Raw genomic sequence first — 25,327 nt, 5'->3', positions numbered from 1 at the left:
TTTTATTCCTCTTTTTAGTCAACTTTAGCATGGGTGTATTAACTTATGCATTGCACTGTATAATTAGAATATATTAGAATTATATAATTTCAGAGCACAACCCAATATAGTTATTGTATATTTAATAGCATTCTCAGCTTCCTGTCTTTTTAGTTTTTGTCAATGTTCGATTCAGAACTTTTTTTCTTGTTCAACTCAGGATTTTGATGGATAATGGATGCAAATACTGTTAAGGTCTCTCTTAAGATTTGTATTATTATCATCAACAAAGCAGTATAGATGCCCTCACTATACTGTACATCACCTACTACTTCCTCACATTCCTCTTCCTTTTGTTTTTATAAACATGTCAGTTCAGAGACTTCTGATGTTAAGGTGTTTTTGAGGTGACAACTAATTCCTGTCTTTTAGCACACAGCACACATGGTTTGAGGTGTTTTAGTGTGCACCTGGAAGTTTGCAATCGATGCAATAAAACAAATTTGCTATTATTAAAAAGGAGGTAGTTATTAAAATGAACTACTTTAAATCAAAAATAATAGTTTTATTGTGAGCTCCTTGCGTAACCATCTATTTTGGCATCTGCTTGTTTACTTAGAGCAATTTCTAACACAGTTCTGATACAATAATCTTTCTTTATTACAGATAGAATATACATCTGACAAATTCCATATAAGGTTCAGTCTTACACAAGTATTACACAATGTTTCATCTAACAGCTCAGCTAACTAGCAGTAATAGTAGTTATTGTTGAACTGTTGCTGCAATAATGAGCAGAGTAAAATGGGCAGCCAGAACATGATATTTAATATCATAAGCCGGAATTTGATACATAAGAAATGGCCTTAAACATAAAATGTAAAAACTGAGACTCTTACTCTAGAAAAAGATTTATGGAAACTAAAAGTAATGATAAATGACAATTGTAATTAAGGTAAAATTTTATTGTATTATTTGACATTATAGTATTAGAAGGGAGAAGCAATTCATTATAAACCCACGTTGCACCCGACAAGATTGTCCTTAAGACTGCGTAGTTTACAGAAGTTTAAGAAAACACAGTTTAATAAAATTTTAAAACTAGCCTATAACCCAAAACATAATAATCATGAGATTTTAAAAAAGGTACAGTGATTAAAGTTGTATTAGCATATATATGAATATATAGCCTAAGTTTTAGAGATTACAATTATAGGCATCAATAACATACATACAGCAAAGGAACAGTGAGCATTATAGCACTCTAATGCAGACTTTTGTTGTATACATTGTTCATTTACATAAACTACCTTCATAATTACAATGCAAAGCTGGTTGAAATTCTGCGAGCTTAGATTAGATTACATTTTCATAAATTAGATTTAAAATGGTTACAATATTAAAATCAAACATAATAGATGATATTATGGTACTTAGATAAAGGCAATACATTGTAAGAAAAGAATATGTTAAAAAAAGTAATATGAAAGAATATGAAAAAAAAGGTACTAGTAGTTTTCTGCCAGGACATTAAGTTTACTGGCATTTCCATTAACCTTAAAACACAATGCAATGCATAATAATAAAAAAAAATCAATGTATCACCTAACAGTGTCTGAAATGAAAATGATGACACATAATTTACAAACGGATATTCTTTTTTTTCCCATGTTGCAATGCAGTTTTTATTTACTGGTTCAAAAATCCATCAGTCAGGTTCAGATATCTGAAAAACAGAGTTGATATTGTTTTTAAAGACATTAATTTATTCACATTTATTCAATTTGTAGATGTAAATAATTCATTGTTTTTGACCAAAACAATGAGATAATTATCCTACTGATAAAAGAAAATGGTTCCAAAATGATCAAAGCCACTTTGCTATTTTTCCCATGAGTTGTAAAGCCAGCTCATAACCTCCTATGTATTTAGCCTTTGACATGACGCTTTACCTCACATAAAACATCTGTTTGATGGTAGACATGCACCTAAAATGTATTGATTTTATTTGCAAAAAAAGCCTGAAGGTGAAGGTTATATGCCATGGTTTGTCAGTATGGTATAAATGCAGAGTTTAAATATTTTATAATATTTCCAAACAAATTTTGGAGCCATTTATGGACATGCTCACATTCATTGAAAATTCATAAGCTTCATGACTTCTTTAACCTGTGGGCTTGTTCACAAAATGGCGTACAATGACATCTGTATTGAAAATTATGAATAACCACTCAATTATCAGTAGAAAGGGTGGTATCCAATTTAACAATACTTTTTTTTTACAGGCTTACACAAACGCACAAGTGGACCATACACATTCAAATAGACTCATTAGGCTGAGCTGGCATACGTAAACTGAGCCTGAGATAACAATCTCCCAACCCCCCCTAAATAGAGAAAGGAAAGCAGGTAGCTGGAAGACTGGACATTCCTTTAAGGATCTATCAAGACGAAACCAGGGGACTAATCTAAGAGTTCCAATCTTTTAAACTGAAGTGGAACCTCTAATTATATCAGAGCTGTTAGGGCAGGTTTGTAGAGCCATCCCAGTGCCATTTCCACCCTAGATTTAAACCTAAGATACCCAACTAAACTTTAAATGTAACAGGTAGAGTGTAAAGCAGTTTAATTTCTTAAAATTCATGTATTGGGATATGTCTGTATAATTTTAACGTCACTAAGCCAAATTATCTTTGGTTTTTACTTTTGGAATTCTTTTAAAAGATTGTTGTTCCGAAAGTAAATGATTCAGTTCTCATATTTGCCCCCAGACCCGAGGCTGAGGTGACACTTCAAGTGCATTTCTTACAGCCTTTTGTCTGGTTCCAGGTGTGGAAATCATGATTTGTGTGTCCCAAAATCCAAAAAGGACATGTCCTGAAGGGATGGGTTTTTGAATATAGTTTCACATTTTACACAACAGATTCATCATTCAGTTTTATCTGCAAAAAAAATCTCTTCTGACAGGCCAACACGATCAACCGATATGAGCATCAATCAAAAGATTTTTCTCCAGTTGCAAATTAATGTTGTAAATTGGAACTTTATTTTTCGTAATTGCCACTTTTTCACACAATGTGACTTTCTATACAGTGTGATTTTATATTTCACAATTTCAACTTTGTCTCTTGTATTTGACACTTATCTGGCAATGTACTATTTCTAATTTTAACAATTCACAATGACCTTTTTTTCCTTTTTACCTTGGGTCGGAAACGGCTTACATTCTATTTTCAACCGATAATGACAGCTGAGCAAATAAATAATTGAGCATGCTTTTGCAGATATTTAAATAAATGGCAATAAGGGTTCATGGCATAAGAACATGGCACAATACATGCATCATTCCAAAGCTGCCTTGTGAACTATTTTCTTCTACTAGGAGTTAAAAGAGTCTCAGTGGAGTCTGTCAATCCCACTCAGAGGAATGTGTATATGATGCCCAGGGCAGATACGGGCAGGTGAAGGAATCTATCTTTCAGCAGTGGCCTGATCACAGCCAGGCCTGTGAAGCCGCTGCTCCAGGACACTCACTGGGAATAGAAAACTGGAAGAGAGAGAATGTGCTATTGGATGCCCTTCCTTTGAATTCTGTCTTTTCAGAGCCCCATCAGTCAAACATGTGCTTGGAACAGTGTGTGAGAATGGTCACCTGTACTTATTTAAAAATAGCACAGGATATTACAGATTATAGGAGTTGCTTTGTAGAGTTGTTTTTTATTGTATGTATGTCACAAACCAAAATAGGTTTAAAAGTAAATAATATTTAGATTCAAACTATTCCAACTAAAATGTTCTTTTTTGGGGTGAACTATTAATTAATCAGGCTCCACAATTAACTCTCATTAATATCTGCTAACACTTTATTTTGATTGTCCCCCAACAGACATTCTACTGACTATAAGTAACTTTGTAATATATTAAATGTGCATGTGTCTGCAACAACATGAATTTGTACCTTGTAGAGTTTTTGTTTCTTTGTAGGGTTTTAAATTGTGGACCATTGCCATCTATAGACTTGTTCAATAAAACTACTGGAACGTCAGAAGGTTTGATTATAACAAATGACCATGAGCACATTGACAGGCTGCTCTTTAATTAGATTTGCTTGACCTTTGTCCTTTCGTTAAGTTCTCACCAAGAAGACAGACCACAGATTGAGCAAGAAGAGAAGTTGTGTAAAGTCACAACATAAACACATTTTTATTTTGCTCTTGATTAGTTTAACTGTTAAAGTAATAAAGTAGAAGTAGACATCAGGCTGCCTTTTAAGCCTTAAAAAAAAGAAGATATTTTGGCGCTATAACAATCTACACAGCTGTCAAAATCAAACACAAATAATATATTTAATTATAAGTGTTTGAGTGTTTGTTTATATATATATATATATATATATACATATATATATATATATATATATATATACATATATATATATATATATATATATACATATATATATATATATATATATATACATATATATATATATATATATATATACATATATATATATATATATATATATATATATATATACATATATATATATATATATATACATATATATATATATATATATATATATATATATATATATATATATATATATATATATGTATATTGGATATATTTGCATATAAAGTACATTGTCACAATCATCAGAGATGAACAATTGCATCTCAAATTGAATGTTATAGTTGTTTTTTGTTGTGGGTCATATGAGGGGCTATGGAAGCTCTAGAGCAGGGGTGTTCATTCCTGCTCCTGGAGGATCTCTGTCCTGCAGAATTTAGCTCCAACCCCAGTTACACACACCTGAACCATCTAATTATGGTCTTATAAGGCATACTAATCAAAGCCACTGGAAGGCAAGCCTGCAACCTTTAGCCAAACGAGCGTAACGTCTAACGCTAACGCTGCGGCTTTGGCGGTATGCAGGGAAGGAGACCAGAGGCTGTTTTTTTGTGTGGATATCAATGGAGGAGAAGCTTGACTACGCTGAATAAATAGCTTTTGTGAGGAAACAGCTTATCATTTAATGAATCGACAAACTGTTCGCTAAACTTCAGCATGTGTTACACTAAATAATACTTTTGTTGGGAACTTTATGTAGATTTTACCTTGATAAAAATCTTAGGACTCAGGTAGGACTCATTTACGGTATTAACACCACCAGCAAATGTTGTAGTATTTAATAACAGGTGTTTTGTCATATTGAGTGATATTGTATATTGTCTAAAGAAAATAAAAAATATCAATGTTTTATTTTATTGGCTTTCAGTTTTTACCTATAATAAGACTTGAATGACTAACTGTCATGCACTATGATGCTGATATAATGCATTTAAATTATTAAAGAGAAAACTAATGATTTAATTATAAATATTGTCGTTTAATGGAAAAATAAATACAATAATGTCTTCTCTCTAAGGCTTCTAGGTTTCAACAAACAAATTAGACTTGAATTGTAATGATTTATTACTGCAGTGTATGCCTAATAATGATATACAATAATAAAACTGAGCATTTTACTTTAGGGATACTGACATTCAACATATGGAACTCAAATGCAGTGAAATGTTCCCTTCTGGGCACTTCTGTTTGTCTAGACAAACGTGACCAGACATCAGTGGTGGTCAAACTTGTGTCGGTTGTTCAGAACAGCTGGTTGGTGTTTAATTGCTTGTGTTAAAGAATTTCATCCTTGTTTGAGTTAGAAAAGATATTTTTTCTACCTTGTAAACCTTAACCAACAGTGTCTTCACCGATGTGAACCCACAATAAGAGAGTCCCAGAAAGGAAATTGACTTTGCTGAGTACACACTAGAAATACCAAAAACAAATGGCTGTATAAGTTGGTTGCCTGCTAGTTTCAGGTTGTTCGTTTTCACAGAACTAGCTGTATATCAACAAAACTACTACTATATAAATAAATCAAATAAACTCCAAGAATGAAAGAAAACCCATAAAGTAATTGGAAAAAGTTCCAAGAAACTCACAGGAAGTTTGAGATATACATGTATGTTTGCCATGAACTAATTATCACCCCACTTAAATTACTTCACTGCTTGTAAAGTCACCCAAGCAAATTTATCCTCACTGAAAGTGGCCATCATTAAATGTATGATGAGTAGCACAGGATGGATAAAAAAAGCTCAAGCGAAAGGACAGCTGGAGAAGGACAAAATATAGATGAACTTTTGAGTCTGACAGTCACTGTATGACAACAATGCAGAAAGCATCCTGTAATTGAAAACATTCTGCTTTTTTTAAGTTTAAAATTTTTGTTAGTCTTTGACATCGCCAATAAATAGATTATTAAAGGGATAGTTCACCCAAAAATGAAAATACTTTCATCATTTTCTCACCCTCAAGTTGTTCCAAACCTGTATGGGTTTATTTATTCTGCTAAACAAAAAAGAAGATATTTTGAAGAATGTCAGTAACCAAACAATTGACGGGATCCCATTGACTTCCATAGTATAGTATTTTAGTATTTTTTCAGTACTTCCATAGTATTTTTTTTAATTTTTATTTTTTATACTATGGGGCCCATCAGCTGTTTGGTTACCGACATTCTTCAAAATATCTTCTTTTGTGTTCAGCAGAAGAAATTCATACAGGTTTAAAAAAAAATAATAAAAAAATAGGGTGAATAAATGATGACAGAATTTTCATTTTTGGGTGAACTATCCCTTTAAGTGAAAAAGAATGACAGGAATTATTGTTATACTTGATCAAAAAAATGAAAGTTGCATGGTCTTTGAACTGGTAGACGAGAATGAGCTTCAAGTTTTCTGCCTCCCAACTGTGGCAGAATAGAAGTCATTGGCTTGACTCGGGGGCCTATTGCATTTCTTTTATCCCGTTCTACAAAAATAGCTGCAATCAAGGAAGGTGTGAAGATTTACAGGAAGATCAACAGGGACATTGATGGATATCAATGGATATCGATGGATTCCCCATATGAATAAAATGTAGGGTTGTTGGGTTAGTGTGGTGGGATAGACCTACATGGGTGTGGTCTCAACATAAAAAAAACCCTTTCATGACTTCTCACGGAGGGAGAATTGGAGAAGCTTTAGAAATATGAGAGGGGATGAAGTATCTAAATATACGAACACACACTCCCAACAATCTAAACCCAAATTCTCCAGTCTTATCTTCTCAAGTCTAATTACTTAATGGTCTTGAATGTTCAACCTTTAAATGGTTATTTCACCTGTCATTGTCATCAGTGTGTACAGAAAAAAGGTTTTGCACACCTTTAAAATAATAATTCACCCAAAAATGAAAATGCTGTAATAATTCACTCATGTTGTTTCAAAATCATGGAAGTTTTATTTATTCTGAAGAACAAGTGATGATCTTTGAAAAATAACATCAAACCTGAAACCTCATTGGTTTTTGCATGTCATATGACTTGACATCATGACGTCAGCACCAATTGGGTTTGATGTTGTTGATGGCGTCACCAGGGCTGCGTTCAGCCCCGGCAAAACGTTGCACAACGTTTTTTAAACAGAAACAGTGATGCGTTGAACACACTGTTCTGATGACGTAAGAGTTGCAACTATGGCAGCTGAGAAGGCTATTCTTTGTGTTCTTTGTGAAGAATTTTCGGAGCCTGATGAAGTCGGTATAAATATGTGTTTAATACTACAAAATATGCCCAATGTTACAGTTACTGCACTTGCCGCCCAGAACAAAAGAGAACATCCCAATCGAGTGAAGGGATTGCTGAAACTGAAATGGAAGCACACATCTTACCTAATTCAGACTAAAACACATCTATTTAGCCTCACATACTGACTTTATTTGTAGTTCATACTGTTTTAATACCCTGTATTTTCTTTCTCATTTTTAGGAAAAGCACTTAATTACCATTGTTTATACCAATACACTTGCAATGAAGCTAAACATATAAACAACTACATCATTATGCTGATATCCTATATTTTTTACAATAAAACTTTCGACAAACATGTCTTCTAATATCCTCAGTTGTTGCGTATACCGAGCTGCATCGAACACATTTGTAAATTTAATACTTTCCTTGAACCCATTGTGCGAGTTCACTTTAATACCACGTGCTTTATGTTGCTGCTGATTGGACTGCAGTTCTGACACACCCACCAAACAAGAGAAAACGTATCTCAAACCCCGTTGCACACCGGTGCACGCCGTTTCCAGGAAACATGACGTTCAACCCGGAAACCGTAGCAAAACGTTGCGCACCGTTTTGAACTTGAACATGCCCCAGATTTTATTTGGGCTTTGTATGTATGGTTTGATCAGTGATTTGATTTGAGAGTTAATGATCACTTAAATGTAGCACTATTCATCAAACAAAGAGAAGATGTGGATTAAACCACTGAAGCTGTTTGGATTACTTTCCTTTCTGGAGCTTGAAACTGACCATTGACTTTCATTGTATAAAAAAAACAAAACAAAAAACAGAAAAATTTGTTCAAATATCTTCTTTGCTGTTCATATTTTTTTGTGTGTGTGTGAAAAAAAACAAGAAAGAAAGAAAATTGAGATGACACAAGGGTGAGTAAATGATTACATATTTTTGGGTGCTTGACTTTTCTTGACTTGGTCTAAAGTGCAAAGAGGAAGTCTAAAAACACTCTGGAGTTGCTACATTCATGTCCACTTTGCAACATTGCCTTTTATGACTGTGCAAATACGGATTTTTCACTTGCCTACAATACAGTCATCAGTGTTTGTGTACATACAAACTCTGACATCCCAATGAGCCAAACGTGTGGTTAATCTAAACCATAACATATCAATGTAACCATGGAAATAGCAAATAACTGGTACTAAACACCAACAAAAGAACCAAACTTCACTGATGACCTTTAAATGCTTCTCAGCACAATTTCCTCACAAACACTTTCAGATATGGTGAAACAAAATTTTTTCCGTTCATGTTGCAATTACTGAGTAAAAGATTACAAGAAAGATTGCAGGGTTCAACTCAAACCAGAAGGCACCACCTGGTACAGCTCTGAGTTTCTCTCACTCGTAGTGACTCACTCCCACTCATCCCAAGTTACACCTGGCCAGGTGATATGATAACCACATCAAAATGCTGGCGGTCAATAACTGCATGCGTACATACGCAAACACACATTAGTTCCACACCAAAGCACAGTGTCTAATACTGTTCAGGCCCAGGCGAGTGTTAGATTGTTACTGTAAATCTAGCATTGACTTGGTTTCTTTGTCATTAGACAGTATTTTACAGACCACTCCTAAAACGGTTTTTTGAGTTTTCAGATCTTTTTCTGTATTTTTTTTAATCCAGATTCCATCAATGTCATGGACTGTTACTAAACATCTGCTGTCAATCTGTAGCAATTTAAATTGAAAGTAGTGCATAACGTGCTGTTAGAGCATACAAAGCACTGTCAGCCACCAAGTTTTTATTTCTCTCTGTTGAGTAGACAAAGAACTACCATAAAGTGAAAAAAATACACAGGTACAGCTGAAGCATTTACAAGAGCTCTATCAGCTCCCAAAACGTGGAAACAGAGCCTCCAACAATGACCGGAGAGCATATAAAAGCATACCCTCTTACTGGAAAATAATACCCTATATAGTCCTTGGGGCTCTGGCTAATTATACTGCTTTATGAGCAGTCATGGTCATTAGCTGTTATCTGTGGGGGTGGGAGAACATGACCTCTTTCAAGTTCATGTCTCCAACCTGCCCATCAGTTCCAAACCAGCTGGAATGAATGAGAGGTTTTCTCTCTGTTTCCTCCCTTTGATTCTTTCGCTGTTGCTGTTTTTTGAATGAGTGGACTTTTCCTTATTTTCTGCTAATTATAGTTCATCCGTGTATAGCCTTTTTATGTTCAAATATGTCCACTTTTTAACTTTGTATTTCTCTGTGTGTGTATGTGTGTACACTACCTTTTTTTGAAAGGTTAAATTAATACATTTATTCAGTAAGGATGCATTAAGTTGATCATAACTGACAGTAAAGACAGTTATGTTACAAAAGTTCTCTATTTCATTTACACTGTAAAAAAAAAATTACATCCCCAAGTCAAAAATTTCAAGTGACCGATAACATCTAAATTTTTCAATTAGTCTGACGTATTATTTCTCATTGAGCCAATGTTAACAGACTATTGCAACAAGAATTTCACTTGGGCCAATTGAAAAATTTAGATGTTATCGGTCACTTGAAATTTTTGATTTGGGAGGGTTAGAAATTTTTTACAGTGTAAATGCTGTTCTTTTGAACTTTCTATTCATCAAAGAATCCTGAAAAAAATGATCACAGTTTCCATAGAAATATTTATTTAAATAATAAATATTATTTTAATATTACTGTTCTTTTTCAAGGGAACTCACACTGCGTCGATTAACGCTGTGGGAACACTCTGCATGATAGCGTTGTGAAGCACGTGTGAAATCATTCAATGGTGTGACGAGCGGGTGACGGGTGACGTCACGAACCAGGAAACTATAAATCATGCCCAAACAGTGCAATGCTAGCTTCTGTGTCTTCAGTAAGCGCTATATGTGAAATTGGTGTTGTCTGTCTACCAGCTGTATATATATATATATGGTAGACAGACAACACACACACATATGTGTGTGTGTTCATCCCTGCCCACGCTACGTCACGGGTGGGGATACACACGATCTTTGTGTTGTTTGTTTGGGAACGGAGCATGCACAGGTCAGCGCTCAAGGCACTGGCTGTGTACATTGTGAACATCTTCCTGTACGGACGCTCTGCTCCCGCCTGGCGCTCTTTGCGGCGGGTGCTCAGGCTTGCTTTCCCCAGGGTGTGGGTCCCACTGCTGCCGAGGCAATCTAAATCATGGGGATCTAGATCCAGTGCCTTTTCTCAGTGTTCGGAAGCATGCTTTGCGGTTTCTTCCGCACTGGGTGAGGCACCAGTGCTTCAAGTATCTATTTCTGAGTAGTTGGAAATTAAAAGCATCGAGGCAGGAGAGGTTGAGGACTTGCCACCTCACTCTCCAGCCAATGCGGAGCTGGTGGAGGTTGTGACTCGCGCTGTTGCCAGATTAAATATCGACTGGCCAGTTGAGAAGCAGGACGTCTGTCCCAAAAGCAAACTTTTTTCCGGATCTGTACACTGAGTGCAGTGGTCGTCAACTGGACCCAGTTAACGGCCCTTTTGGTAAAGTGCTGGAGTTCCTGCAAGTGATTCACTGCAGGATTATCCCAGTCAACTTTCATGGTCTATGTGGCAGCCATAGCTGCTTACCAAATTCCTTTGGGTGGTATGTCTGTATGTCTTTAAGAGAGACCCTTAAGAGAGAAAACTTGCCAACCCCAAATGTTTTTAACAGCAGTGTACATTATAATATAATACACATAGTATATTCTAATATAGTTAATTTTTAATTAAAAATTTTAAGTTATTAAATTAATAATTTATGTTATAGATTTAATCATTATATGAAAATTCTTCTATATATATTTAAACCAATCTGTATTAAAATCTGTAATAATAGCCTATACAGTTGGGTCCAAAATATCTGAGACCACTAGAGAAAATGCTCTATTTTTTCATTACATTTTAAATGATAATAACATTTAATATGCAGTAACAACATTTAAAAATAGCAGAATTTTCACTATTGGTCTCAGACTTTTGAAAATTGAAGCTGAATTTTTTCAGAATGTCTTAGTATTTAGTGTTTCTGAAAGGACACTGTAAAGTGTGGAATGACTGCAATAATAAAACCATCAGCATTCTATTGTCCACACCATTGGCTATCTTGTACTGAAATGCTGATGAGTGTCTCTCATCAGCTGTTAACAGAGAAACAAATTTTCCTGGAAGCTGCAAACAGAAAATATAGCTGCGAGCAGCGATTACGGGCCCAAGCCGGTGGCACCGCAACCCCGGTGCCTTTAGTTACCTAAAGGCACCGGGGTGGCGGTACCGCCGGCTTGGGCCCTCCATCGCTGCTTGCAGCTATATTTATATATATATATATATATATATATATATATATATACATACATACACACACATACATATATATGTATATATATATATATATATATATATATATATATATATATATATATATATATATATATATATATATATTATTGTTCAAAAGTTTGGGGTCAGTAAGATTTTTAATGTTTTTAGGAGAAGTCTCTTCTGCTCACCAAGGCTGCATTTATTGATTAAAAATACAAACAAAAACAGTAATATTGTGAAATATTATTCCAATTTAAAACAGCTGTTTTCAATTTTTAAATATTTTACATAGTAATTCATTTCTGTGATCAAAGTTGAGTTTTCAGCATCATTACTCCAGTCTTCAGTGTCACATGATCCTTCAGAAATCATACTAATATGATGATTGATGCTCAATAAATATTCATTATTATTTTCAATGTTGAAAACAGTTGTGTACAGATTTTTTTTTTCAAAATGCTTTGATGAATGTTAAGTTCAAAAGAACAGCATATATTTCAAATATATACATTTTTAACATTATAAATGTCTTTACTGTAACTGTTGATCAGTTTAACTCATCCTTCATAAATAAAAGTACTGATTTATTTTATTTATTTCCCCCAAAAATAAAATTGTAATTATTACTAACCCAAAACTTTTGAGCGGTAGTGTTTAACGTTACAAAAGCTTTAGATTTCAGATAAATGCTGTTCTTTTGAACTTTCTATTCATCAAAGACTGTACACAACTGTTTTCGACATTTAAAATAATAATGAATGTTTCTTGAGTATCAATCATCATATTAGAATAATTTCTGAAGGATCATGTGACAGTGACGACTGGAGTAATGATGCTGAAAACTCAGCTTTGATCACAGGAATAAATAACAGTTTAAAATATATTAAAATAGAAAGCAGCCGTTTTAAATTGGAATAATATTTTACAATATTACTGTTTTTGTTTGTATTTTTAATCAAATAAATGCAGCCTTGGTGAGCAGAAGAAACTTCTCTGTTATGTGCGCGCCACAGACTGCACGCACGTCCGCTTAGAGTTCCGCCTTTTGCCTTCCGTCAATATTACGTTATTAGAAAAATATTTTTTTAGAGAATCGATTTTTTGACATTTGTGAATCGATTCAGAATCGTCCACGTCCGCATCGCGATGCATCTAAGAATACATTTTTTCTCCCACCCCTAGATTTCATACAACAGGTTAATAAACAGTTACAATTAAGTCACTTACATTTTAGATTCAATGTTGACTGTTTTTGTTCTGTTTCAGCAGCGAAAATAGTTAAACAAAGATCACGGCAGAACCATCACGTGTTTTCTCATAACTGAACGATTCAGCATTTTTAACGAATCGGTTGACTCAAAGATTGAATGATCAATCCATAAACATCTGTCTTAATCATGATCGACTCATTCGAACGAATCGTTTGAACGAATGAATCAATGACTCGCTTATTAAGATGGATGCCTGGCGACACCTAATGGCGGTTTAGTGTTGTTTAAAAGCATCATTCTTTCCCACATGTGTGTGATTTGTGTGTGCAACATTATCATTATTTTTCTTTCACTATTATATTAGCGATTTAAAAGCACCCACTCGTGTCACACGTCGATTAACCGGTGGGAAAATATCCTCAGACACATACCTAATAAATGTATATTTAAATACAATATTGGCCTACCTGGTAAAAAGTTTTATATACTATTTTGATGTCCTTTTGGACACAAGAGGGCAGTATAGCCCTATGTTTGCTTTTTTGTTGAACCAAATAGCACTAAATAGCCTGTTTTAACTTTTTCATTCTTCTTGAATTGCAAAAACAGAATAAAATGGGTTTAGTTGTGATATTTGTATTCTTTTATATAGAAATAAATGGTATATAATTACATTTTTAGAAGATTTTTAGTGTTTCCTTTTTGGACATTACTTTAATCCCTCGCCATAGCAAAACCATTTGAGATATTTATTATCCATTCACAATTTAGCATATTTAATGTAGTTTCATCATGTTGAAAAAGTTTGGTACGAATAAAATAAATAGTTTAAGAGGAGTGGCTAAAAATTCAGAGGCTGATTTTGCAAAAAAATTCACATTCAGACCAAAATATCTGACTTCCTGATGGCCAGAGCTATTGAATGTAAATTAGAAAGTTGTCCGGCTTGATGAGAACAATATACAAACTGTTTTTTCTTTACTGTAGTTAAAACTAACCCCCCCACTTTTGTCAAAAGCATGTTGAAAGTGACACACTTCCTGCTGCCAGTTGGTGGCGCTATAACTTTGACTCACAATAGCTACATCCATCTGATCGGCCTCTTACCACGAACACACTGCTGAAGTTTCATCAAGATCAGTTAATGTATGCAGAAGTTATTCCACTTCCGTGTTTCTCTTTTCTCGCCATAAATTCGATTCCTCGCCACAGCCAAACCGTTCGAGATATCAAAAATCCGTCCGCAATTTAGCATCCTCAAAGTCTTGACTACATGCACACCGAGTTTGAAGGGGACACGGTGAATTTTCTAGGAGGAGTATTTCACATTCCACAGCAAGCGTTTTCCAAACAACCCATAATAGCCGACTTCCTGTTGGGCTGGCGTAAAACTTGACCGGGGTAAAGTTGTTCGGCCCGATGAGATCTATATGTGTACCGAGTTTCATATTAATTCATGCGAGCGTGTTTGATATATGGATCAAGTTTTAGAACCCCGTTCAAGGGGGCGCTGTTGAGCCCCCCAGCCACGCCCGGGTACCAGCTTCAGCCCGGCCCTGATGGCCGTGGGTTCTGACCTGTGTGCAAAGTTTCAAGAGTTTTTGAGCACGTTAAGGACCCCAAAAGCCCCTGAAACCTTGATTAACAATATAAAAGCAATAGTCAAATCCCCCCCTCCCCTCACACACACACAGACACAGAGAGAGGGAGAGAAAATTCTTCAGAAAATCCACATTCAAACCAAAATATCTCTCTTCCTGTTGGTCGGAGATGGTTCATGTAAATTAGAAAGTTGTCCGTCTTGATGAGAACAATACACATACCAAGTTTTGTGATTCTAGGAAAAACTAAGCCCCCATTTTTGACTAAAGGTGGCGCTACTGAGCCATTCCACCACGCCCGTTTCTGAAACTTTGCACATGTCTACGGGCTAATAAATGTGATGTGTCTGTTGAGTTTCATGCAATTTCAAGTATGTTAAGAGTCTCAAAAGCATCAAAAAATAATATTAAAGTTTGATGCGTTGCCACGGCAACAGTATCTAAGATATCAATAATCCTTTCACAGGTTTACATCTGCCGTGTGTCTACATTGTACGCATAAAGTTTGAAGCAAATCGGGTAAAAATAAGACACTGATTTCAAAGCATTTTGAAAGTGATGTACTTCCTGCTGCCTGTTGGTGGCGCTATAACTTTGACTCACAATAGTCACATTCATGTGATCGGCCTCTTACAACGAACACACTGCTGAAGTTTCATCAAGATCAGTTAATGTATGCAGAAGTTATAACACACTTCCTGTTTCATTTTTTCGCCATAAATTTGTTTCCTCGCCACGGCCAAACCGTTCGAGATATCAAAAATCCGTCCGCAATTTAGCATCCTCAATGTCTTGACTTCATGCACACCGAGTTTGGAGGCGAATCGATGAATTCCCTAGGAGGAGTACATTAAATTCCACAGCATGCGTTTCCAAACAACGCTAAATAGCCAACTTCCTGTTTGGCTGGCGTAAAACTTAGAGCACGAAAGTTGTTCGGCCCAATGAGATCTATATGTGTACCGAGTTTCATATTATTACATGCAAGCGTGTTTGATTTATGGACACGTGTTTGGATCCCGTTCCAGGGGGCGCTGTCGAGCCCCCCTGCCACGCCCGGGTACCAGCTTCAGTCCGGCCCTGATGGCCGCGGGTTCTGACGTGTGTGCAAAATTTCAAGAGTTTTCGAGCATGTTAAGGGCCCCAAAAGTGCCCGAAAGGTTGACAAAATAATAATAATAATAATAATAATAATAATCCTACCGAAAACAATAGGGCCTTCGCCCTTTCAGGGCTTGGGCCCTAATAATGCTGCTGGGGCACAGGTGTGCAAAAGAAACTCTCTGACAGGGGGAATTAAAACTTGTTTCTCTCACAAGTGTCTGATGACATGAGACCTGGAGTGGCGTCTGTGATTGAGCTCAGTGGATATGATGTAATGAGAGATGGAATGCTCTTACTGCATTTATGTGTGAATAGAAAAAGCATCTTGATTGGAATGACCAATATAAATCATGATATAAATGGGTGATTTATGCCCTATAAGTGCTTTTTAGTAAGAATAAAATCATCTCTATATTCTGTTTTTTTCTTCTTCTCTTTTTCAGGAACTTGCTTTAAAAAACCAGTGTTTTAATATACCAGAAGTATTTATTTTACATCTCCAATGGAGCACAGCACTGTATGTATCTGTGTGGTCTACTGGAAAACATTTATCTTTGTAAAATGTTGTGAATGTGCTGATTTTGTTTTAAAGTAGAACATTTAAGAGAGATGTCAGTGAATTTATGCACTTTGCCATTGACTGAAACAAAAAGAGGGAGTGGTAATAGAGAGAGATAGTATTAGAATATCCAAACAATTCAATAATCTAAATAATAATCTCACTACTATGTTTTATAGTATATTTGAAGAGTTCAGATGCAAAAGCCTCTAAGTGCCATCTAAAATTTTCTTCTAGAATGATCATTTTTATCAAGCTTGTATATTTAAGTTCAGTAATTTCACTTAAATGACAATTAATAGGTAATTTTCATTGGCATTTAAGTGAAATTACTGAACTTAAATATACAATCTTGATAAAAATTATCATTCTAGAAGAAAATTTCAGATGGCACTTAGAGGCTTTTGCATCTGAACTCTTCATTTGTTTCTCTGTAAAATGGATTGTTCACCCAAAAATGAAAATTCTGTCATTAATTACTCACCTTCATGTCATTCCAAACCCGTAAGACTTTCTTTTATCTTCGGAACACAAATGAAAATATTTTTGATGAAATCTGAGAGCCTTCTGTCCTTCCATTGTCAGCTACGTAACTGACACTTTGACGCTATGATGAGCATTGAATGTAGGCTTTTTTTCATATATAAACATTCATTAACTCACACATCAGTTATGGTAAACGGAAGCTCAAGCATGTTCACTTGACGTGCGAGAACCAATGAGGTTCATTCTTGTGTTATGCAGCACATTTGTGAACCTGGACTACAAAACCAGTCACATGGGTCAATTTTTTTTTTATTGAGATGTATACATACTATGAAAGCTGAATAAATAAGCTTCCCATTGATGTATGGTTTGTTAGGAAAGGACATTATTTGGCCGACATGCAACTATTTGAAGATCTGGAATCTGAGGGTGCAGAAAAATCGAAACATTGAGAAAATCGCCTTTAAAGTTCTCCATTTATGTTTGCGATTGTGCTGCATTCACTCACAAAAATAAATGTTTTATATATTTACGGTAGGAAATTTACAAAATATCTTCATGGAACATGATCTTTACTTAATATCCTAATGATTTTTAGCATAAAAGAAAAATCGATAATTTTGACCCATACATTGTTTTGTTGGCTATTGCCACAAATATACCCGTGCGACTTGTGACTGGTTTTGTGATCCAGGGTCACATATGAACTTCTGCAAGAGGTTTGTTCTTGCGTGTCAAGCAGGTTCAGTTGAGCTTTTGTGTATGTTCGCTGATGTTTAAATGTAAAAAAAAGAAGCCTAAATTCAATCTGTTCATAAATATAAAGTGATTTCTCTTCCGAAAATTTAGACTAAACCACTCGATTCATATGGATTAGTTTTATGAACTTTTTGAAGCGTCAAAGTAGTAGTTGCGTAGCTGTCTATGGAAGGACAGAAAGCTCTCAGATTTCATCAAAAAGATCTTCATTTGTGCCGAAGACAAACGAAAGTCTTATGGGTTAGGAATGACATGATGGTGATCTAATTTTATAATTTAAATTTTTGGGTGAACTATCCCTTTAATCTTATGGTATACAGATCATCTCTCAGTCCACAAAACATGGACAGTGTAACTGACATTAGAAAGTTCTCACATTTCCACTAACCTTTAGCTCTTGTATTGTTGCTGTTGTTTTAATTGAGAGCATCATCTAAGGATTCCATTGAAGTCTTGGTGGAGACCATGGGGTCTACATCAGATATATCCACTACAGTCATCTCCTCTGTTTTGTCGTTTGGGATCACTGTGGCCTGAGTGCTGGACAAATTCTGTTGGTTTTCTTGTTTAACATCAACCGATTCTGTAGGGAAAATGTATTTGAATTTGTTTTTGGCAATGATTCTTAAAATGGTTCTCAATTATTTCTAAAAGAATGATGTGTCACACAATCATAATTTAATCATTTAAAAATACATAATTTTTACATCAAACAAAACACTTATTTTTTCACTGGGACACAAATTAAGGCCCCTATAAACTTCAAGCAAAATCAAAGAACAAACTGGTGGGACGTCATTTCGAACAAAATAGTTTTTTTTCGGGAGTTCGAAACCGCTTTCCAAAGCTAACTTTCTTGTAAAGTTTGCTCAGGTGGTTAAAGACCTTCAAACTACCATTTGTCTGCGGCGATCATGTACATAATGGATAGGTAAGCTCTGATGCTCCACCTTCTTTGATGTGGAAATCAGTTTGTCGAGGTCAGATGCAAGTAAAAACATTAAACATTAACGAATTACAGATTACATGGAATTTCAAACATTGAAGTTGTATTTCTAAATGACAGCGAAACTGTCTTCTCTCTTCATTTTTGTTGTGTTTATATTATTATCGAGAGGAAAGCACACAGCACATATTTACATATTCATCTAAACGCCACTCTCAGCAGCATGGATGGCGTCAGGATGTTACCTAACAGTATACTTCTGAAACAATATTTTGAACTTCATTTTACCCCTAAGCATAAAAAAAAAAAGAAAAAAAAGTCATAGTCACTTTCAAGTGCCTGAAGATCAGTTCAGATAAAGAGCAACATTAATATTCACAAAATGTCTGTTCACACCAACTAAATGAAAACCAAATTCACAGTATAATAGGGGGGGGGCTCTGATCATCAAACAAATTTACTCTGATACCTTTCAAGTGTGAAAAGAACTAAAACATATTTAAGTTGTACTATTGGATACTTGCTTCTTACTACTCTAAAAACACAACTGCACACAAAACACCTGGGTGTCTGGCCTTAGTGGTCTCAAACCTTTTGTGTTCCTATCATTTTCACTGCAGTAAATCTTGAAAATTAGCAGTGTGAGAAATGAGCAGGTGGTAGAAACAGAGCCTTATGACTGGAAAGTCAGCATTTACTAGATGAAGGGGCATCGTAAAACCATTATCAACTATGTAATTTCAATGCACACTTTTGTTACATTTTCTATCCTTCTCTCATTGTTTCTCGCTCTCTCCCACTGTGTGGTTGATTAAGACTTGGATGTGGTTTTAGTTAATAAAGCCGCTAAAGCCAGGAAATGGATTGAGACCCATTAGTTCCTAAAGTGGAGCCTATGGAGCTTGTCAATGACAGGCAGTGGATTTTGGTTTAATTACAGGGAGCTTGAAGAGAAACTGAGACTATAGGAAGTATTGCTGTGCTGTTAAGCAGTTCCAATTGCTTGCTGTAGGCAAACAACCCCACTATCACCTTTTGTTAGTCATGCTTGTTACTTTTACTTTGTCATTTTGTCTAACATTTTACAAGGTGTTCACAGCCTAATCCATAAACGCAAGTACAGGTGATATTGTAATTGGCCTCAGATTAATCAGTTTTAAAGGGATAGGGACTTTCATTGAATGGAGAAGAAACAAGGAGCCTGCGTTTGTTTTAAATTTACTAATATAAATTCACAGAGTTTTTTTTATTTATTCATGGAATATCAAATAAATAAATGCTTTTAATAAAATATATTTTCAAAAAGCATACCATGTTGGGTCACTTTGAACCCCTATACATTCTATGAATAATCTTGTGTATCTCTGCTGCTGAAAAAATGACAATGCTGTTATTAGGGGAACTTCTAAGGTTCCTTAAACTGCTAGACTGCTAGTCAAATAATGTAATTTCCTGTTGCAAAAGTTGTTAGGGTGTAACGCAGCTGTCCTTATTTCCAGTAAACTGCAGTCACCTTTACTCTTCAATTTTCAATAGATTGTTGGGTAAAGAGCTCTCTCCGAAATATAAACACATGCACATTAACAAATTAAAACAAAAAAAATTACCAAACAGAAATCTGTAAAAGGAATTACATTTTAACCACCTGTATTACTTTTCATTACCTCTTTTGATTAACTGAATGAACATGACAGTAGATTAATAAAAAGCACTATGAGCCCACCCCACATCTCTAAGCAGTATTCCTTATATTCCTATGGGCAAACCCAGACAGCCTAAGTCATCTTTATTTCTGTTATGGGTCTTGGGTCTTCCAGATGGTATGGATCAGACACAAAGACCAGTCGGTTGCCTCTGGTCAAAAGTGGTAATTTCCTAACTGCCAGGCATTGAAACATGTCCAAGCAGGCCCACTTCAGATAATGGTTGCTGGTAGAGACTAGAATATCATTCAACATAAATAAGTTTTGTTCAGAGCTGGGGCTCTCACATCTCTTTGCTCTTTCAATTCTGTTTTGTTTATTGTATGCCAGAATTGTGCACAGAGATTCTTACAAAGCAGCGCAACCGCTGAAGTTGAAGGTTCTTGGATATTGCAAGGGTTTAATCATTTTGACATTCATGGATTTTACATGAAGGGAGTACGTTTAAGAAGCTGGATCTATGGCCATAAATTTGACAATGCCACTTTTTTTCCACAACTGTTTTGTCATTGGTGTAAAATGTAGTCTTTCCTGAGAAGAGAGTATGGCAGATATTTACTCTTGTCTTAGAAGTCCATCCAGTGGAGCTCTCTGTTACTGCAACTAGTTGAACAAATTATTGTTCTTCTTCAGGGTCTAGTCACCGGTTTTACTAAAAGAACTTCGGGGATTATGGACAAAACCATTTTTTTGCTGTAGTTTAAAGCATATTAGGTGTGCATTTTGGAGTTTAGTACAGTAGTTCAGATAGTTGAGGAACTTTCAGTACAGTTGGGGTCGGTAAGAAGACACATGATCCTTCAGAAATCATTCTAATAATTTGGGGCTCAAAAAACATTTCTTATTATTATCAATGTTGAAAACAGTAGTGCTGCTTAATATTTGTGTGGAAACCATGATATTTATATTTTTCAGGATTTGATGAATAGAACATTTATTTGAAAATTGTATTCAGCCTTACTGAATAAAAGTATTACTTTCTTAAATTTTTAAAATTACTGATCCCAAACTTTAGAATGATAGTATTTATATAATATAATTTGATTTATTAATTTAACAACAACAATTCACTTTTGCAGTGTACTTCGGTTCAGAAACATGGCAGCTTTCTCCTCTCTCTCACACACACACACACACACACACACACACACACACACACACACACACACACACACACACAGTTGTTTCAATACTGATTTCCTTGTTTTTCCTTGTAAAATCATAATGTATGATACCACTACATACATTTGTGGTGAAATTAATTTAAGCTATAATGCATCTCTCAAGATGAAGTGATTACCAGACAGTATTTGACAGAAATCAGTTGTCTGTCTCATACCTTTCCCTGCCTCAGGCTTTTCTGCTTCCTTCACAGGGTCAGGGTTCTTTAATGGCTCAGTGGACTCGACAGGAGTAAATGTTTGCATATCTTTGGGAACAGTTATAGCACAAGGTCAGTGTAGTTAGAGAAATCCCTGTGATAGAGAGTTAGGAATATCTGGTACCTTTGACTGATGTGGTGTCAAACACTTCTACATCCACTGTGCTGAGTGGGATCTGAGCATCTTCCTGTTTGGGATGCAAGTCCACAGAGTACTTCTGCATTAGACAAACATGATTAGTATGCAGTTCGTATATCTAGTGTAATAATTATAATATATCAAATGCACAAGGAACCATAAATTAATACTATTAAATGCTATTATTGGTTTCCTCCAATTAATAAAAAATAAATAAATAAAAAAATCTCTTACCCTGGACTTCTTTTGAAGGCAACAATAAACTACTACTCCAGATATGCATACAACAACAATAATCAAGATAATTATGTAAACTGTTGGGAAAAAAAACAACAACAAAAAACACAGTAAGAATAATCAAGAACAACTATAATTTTTTAACTGAAACAAAACTGAAATGAAACATGAATAAACAAACACTGACAATAAATTGAAAAAATCACTCACTTGCTCCATTGTTTTTGACAGGTTCTTCAGGTGCTCGAGCTGCTGCAATAATAATAATAAAAATAAGGTGAATAGCTGAATAGCAAGTTTATGCTATAATTTTGGTGGTAAACAAATGATTAATTAACCGTTATTCAGCAGACTTTTGCTCCTACAGTATATTGCTTGTTTTAGGTAGTTGATATAAATCATTTATTTTTTTACTAGTGATGACAGTTTTGTATTGCTAAACCACACGCTTCCTTCCTGTGTAAAATGACTCAGACTCAGGTTACAGTTGGATATTAAAACTGAATTCTCACATTGCTCATTTGGGCAAAATAAAACCTGTTGTCATTGCTTGAATTTCACAGTATTTTCTCTCTTACTGGTGGTTTTGCTGGTTGTGATTTTAATCTCTGTTGTGCTGGATTGTGAAATTTTCTCTTGAGGATTGTCTGTGGTGACATTGTTCTGTGGATCTTCTGAAGGATAAGAAGTAGGCAAATCTATTGGCCAAAAAGAAGGGAAAAAAGATACCCATATGTGACCTTATTTTAGTTAGAGGTTCTCATGTATATATCAATGAAACAAGCAGCATTACAGGTGTCCTACCAACCATGTTGCTACATTAGGTGTGTAGACACATGAATAAAATAAAATCAAGCAAACTGAAAAAGCTACCTGATTTGTAATCTGTCATATTCACATCCGCAGTGCTTGACAGTATGACGGTGGAGTTCGGAGGGAATGAAGTGGTTAAGTTGTTCAGAATGTCCATTGAGGTTTCATTTAATATGGTGGTGTTGTCGATAGAAATTGAAACTGGAGCAGTGCTGGTTTCTGTGCTGGGTATCATGGTTTTGGCCTCATTTTCAACAGCAAGAACAAGTAAGGCACCTGCATTGTACCAGAGAAAGGTCAGGTCTGGTCATGAGGAACAGAACTATTTCATTTACACATTATGCAATCTATAAATTACAACTTCATATGCAGTAGTAGCTGAATGAATAATAGAAAGCATTTGCTACCCTTTACCCAACAAGAAATAGAAAATAGACTGTCAATTAGATTACTAAATTTAATCTTAATTAATTATCTTCCTTTACTTGATTTCAATGAGCTTTTCGCTTAAATTTACACAAGTAAATTACACAAAATTTAAATAAAAATACACATCTTTAAACATACCAATGAGGAGATGAAGTGATGCGGAGCACATTTTCAGAGAAGGTAGAATCTAGTCAAGTGAGTGTTCCTTCCTCAGGACAGCAAGTGATCAGTCTGAAACCGCACAACTTCCACTTCTATGACCAGCACAGGATGCAGCAAACAGTTGCCTAAAACAGGCACATAAGGAACTTGTGCACTTTTAGAAAGCCCCATTTGCTACATTTGCATTATTCATCTAATTAAAACATATAGGTCTAGGTATTCTGTGCTTTGTAAGCTTAGATGTTATGATCTATTGTTTGCAGTAAAGCAAAAAAGGGAAATAGCTGTATAGGAACATGTGGTGCACTAGTTAAGCGAGTGCATCTGTAATTCCTCTCAGAGGTAATTTCATCATAGATATTTCTCTTTCTAAATGTAACAGTAGTCATTTCTCTTATACAATTCTATGGGGTAACAGCACTTATGATTCACTTCAATACTTTTTATTTTGTTGGGAATCTTTTGCAATAGAAATAACCAGTATTTTACTAAATGAATGAATGAATGAATAATAATAATAATAATAATAATAATAATATGTTTTATTTATATAGCACCTTTCAAGAACCCAAGGACACTTTACATAATATTGACAGTTACAAATATACAATCAGGATATAACAACATGAACAGGCAGACAGACAGTGATCATATTACATATGAAAGAAAACCAAAGAAAGGCATGCATGGGTCTGAAATTTAAAGTATACGATCAGTTAACAGAACGTAGTATAAATGAGGTTTGAGATTAGTTTTAAAGTCTGGAGGGAAGAGACAGCGCGCAAGACTGTCCCATGTCTTAAAAATGCATGCAGTATGGTATGTGTAGGCCTATTTTGTACAAAATTTGCAACTGTTTTATCACTTAATTAGAAGCACCACAATTTTAAATTTGTCTTCTGTTAGTTAGGCTAAATAGTGACTACCGAACAGACATGTAGAAGTTTATTTTAAAATGCAAACGTATTGAAAATATAATAAAATAAAATAAAAGCTCTGTAAACACTTGCATTTTTTGCAAGATTGTAAGTGTGTCCCATCGAATAATCAAAAGTTCTACACACACTTGCAGTCTTTATGACTACTTGAAGACTTGGGCCAAATAGAGGAGATACGTCATGCAAGTAGACAAATGGTCAAGTGCAAAGACTGCAAGTGTGGTTATTTGGACAAGTAGAGAGAGACAGAGAGACAGACATAGAGAGAGAGAGAGAGAGAGAGAGAGACAGAGCGAGAGAGAGAGAAGAGAGAGAGACAGAGAGAGAGACAGAGACAGAGAGAGAGAGACAGTGCTCGAATGCCGAATTGATTCCTCTTTCGTGTTTCCTTGCCCTTGAAACAGACACATACACACAAAATTATGTCAAAATACCCGCCTCGGCAAGTATTCTCTCGGTTATGTTATACAGTGGGGAGAACAAGCATTTGATACACTGCCGATTTTGCAGGTTTTCCCACTTACAAAGCATGTAGAAGTCTGTAATTTTTATCATAGGTACTCTTCAACTGTGAGTGACGGAATCTAAACAAAAATCCAGAAAATCACATTGTATGATTTTTAAGTAATTAATTTGCATTTTATTGCATGACATAAGTATTTGATACATCAGAAAAGCAGAACTTAATATTTGGTACAGAAACCTTTGTTTGCAATTACAGAGATCATACATTTCCTGTAGTTCTTGACCAGGTTTGCACACACTGCAGCAGGGATTTTGGCCCACTCCTCCATACAGACCTTCTCCAGATCCTTCTGGGCAATACGGACTTTCAGCTCCCTCCAAAGATTTTCTATTGGGTTCAGGTCTGGAGACTGGCTAGGCC

The 25,327-nt window shown here is 35.2% G+C and overlaps 1 protein-coding gene across 4 annotated transcripts; it reads right to left on the bottom strand.

The window, feature by feature from the left end:
* Positions 1-923: 923 nt before the first annotated feature.
* LOC311074039 (uncharacterized protein) lies at positions 924-23,637 on the bottom strand. 4 transcript variants are annotated; one of them, XM_084100279.1, is made up of 9 exons: positions 23,480-23,637; positions 22,973-23,188; positions 22,678-22,797; positions 22,310-22,351; positions 22,097-22,176; positions 21,848-21,941; positions 21,682-21,771; positions 18,082-18,276; positions 924-1,705 (listed from the first exon to the last, which is right to left on the bottom strand). In XM_084100279.1, exons 1-8 carry the CDS (start codon positions 23,508-23,510, stop codon positions 18,110-18,112), a joined length of 840 nt encoding a protein of 279 aa, XP_083956405.1. In that variant the 5' UTR covers positions 23,511-23,637; the 3' UTR covers positions 924-1,705; positions 18,082-18,109. The 4 variants fall into 4 exon arrangements, with proteins under 4 accessions (XP_083956405.1, XP_083956406.1, XP_083956407.1 ...); XM_084100280.1 differs by having other exon boundaries at positions 21,848-21,911; XM_084100281.1 differs by lacking the exon at positions 21,682-21,771.
* Between the last annotated feature and the right edge of the window lie 1,690 nt (positions 23,638-25,327).

Source organism: Abramis brama (assembly GCF_963993115.1).
Source record: "Abramis brama genome assembly, chromosome: 2".
In the NCBI taxonomy this organism is placed as follows: domain Eukaryota; kingdom Metazoa; phylum Chordata; class Actinopteri; order Cypriniformes; family Leuciscidae; genus Abramis; species Abramis brama.
This window is presented reverse-complemented; position numbering and strand designations above follow the sequence as displayed.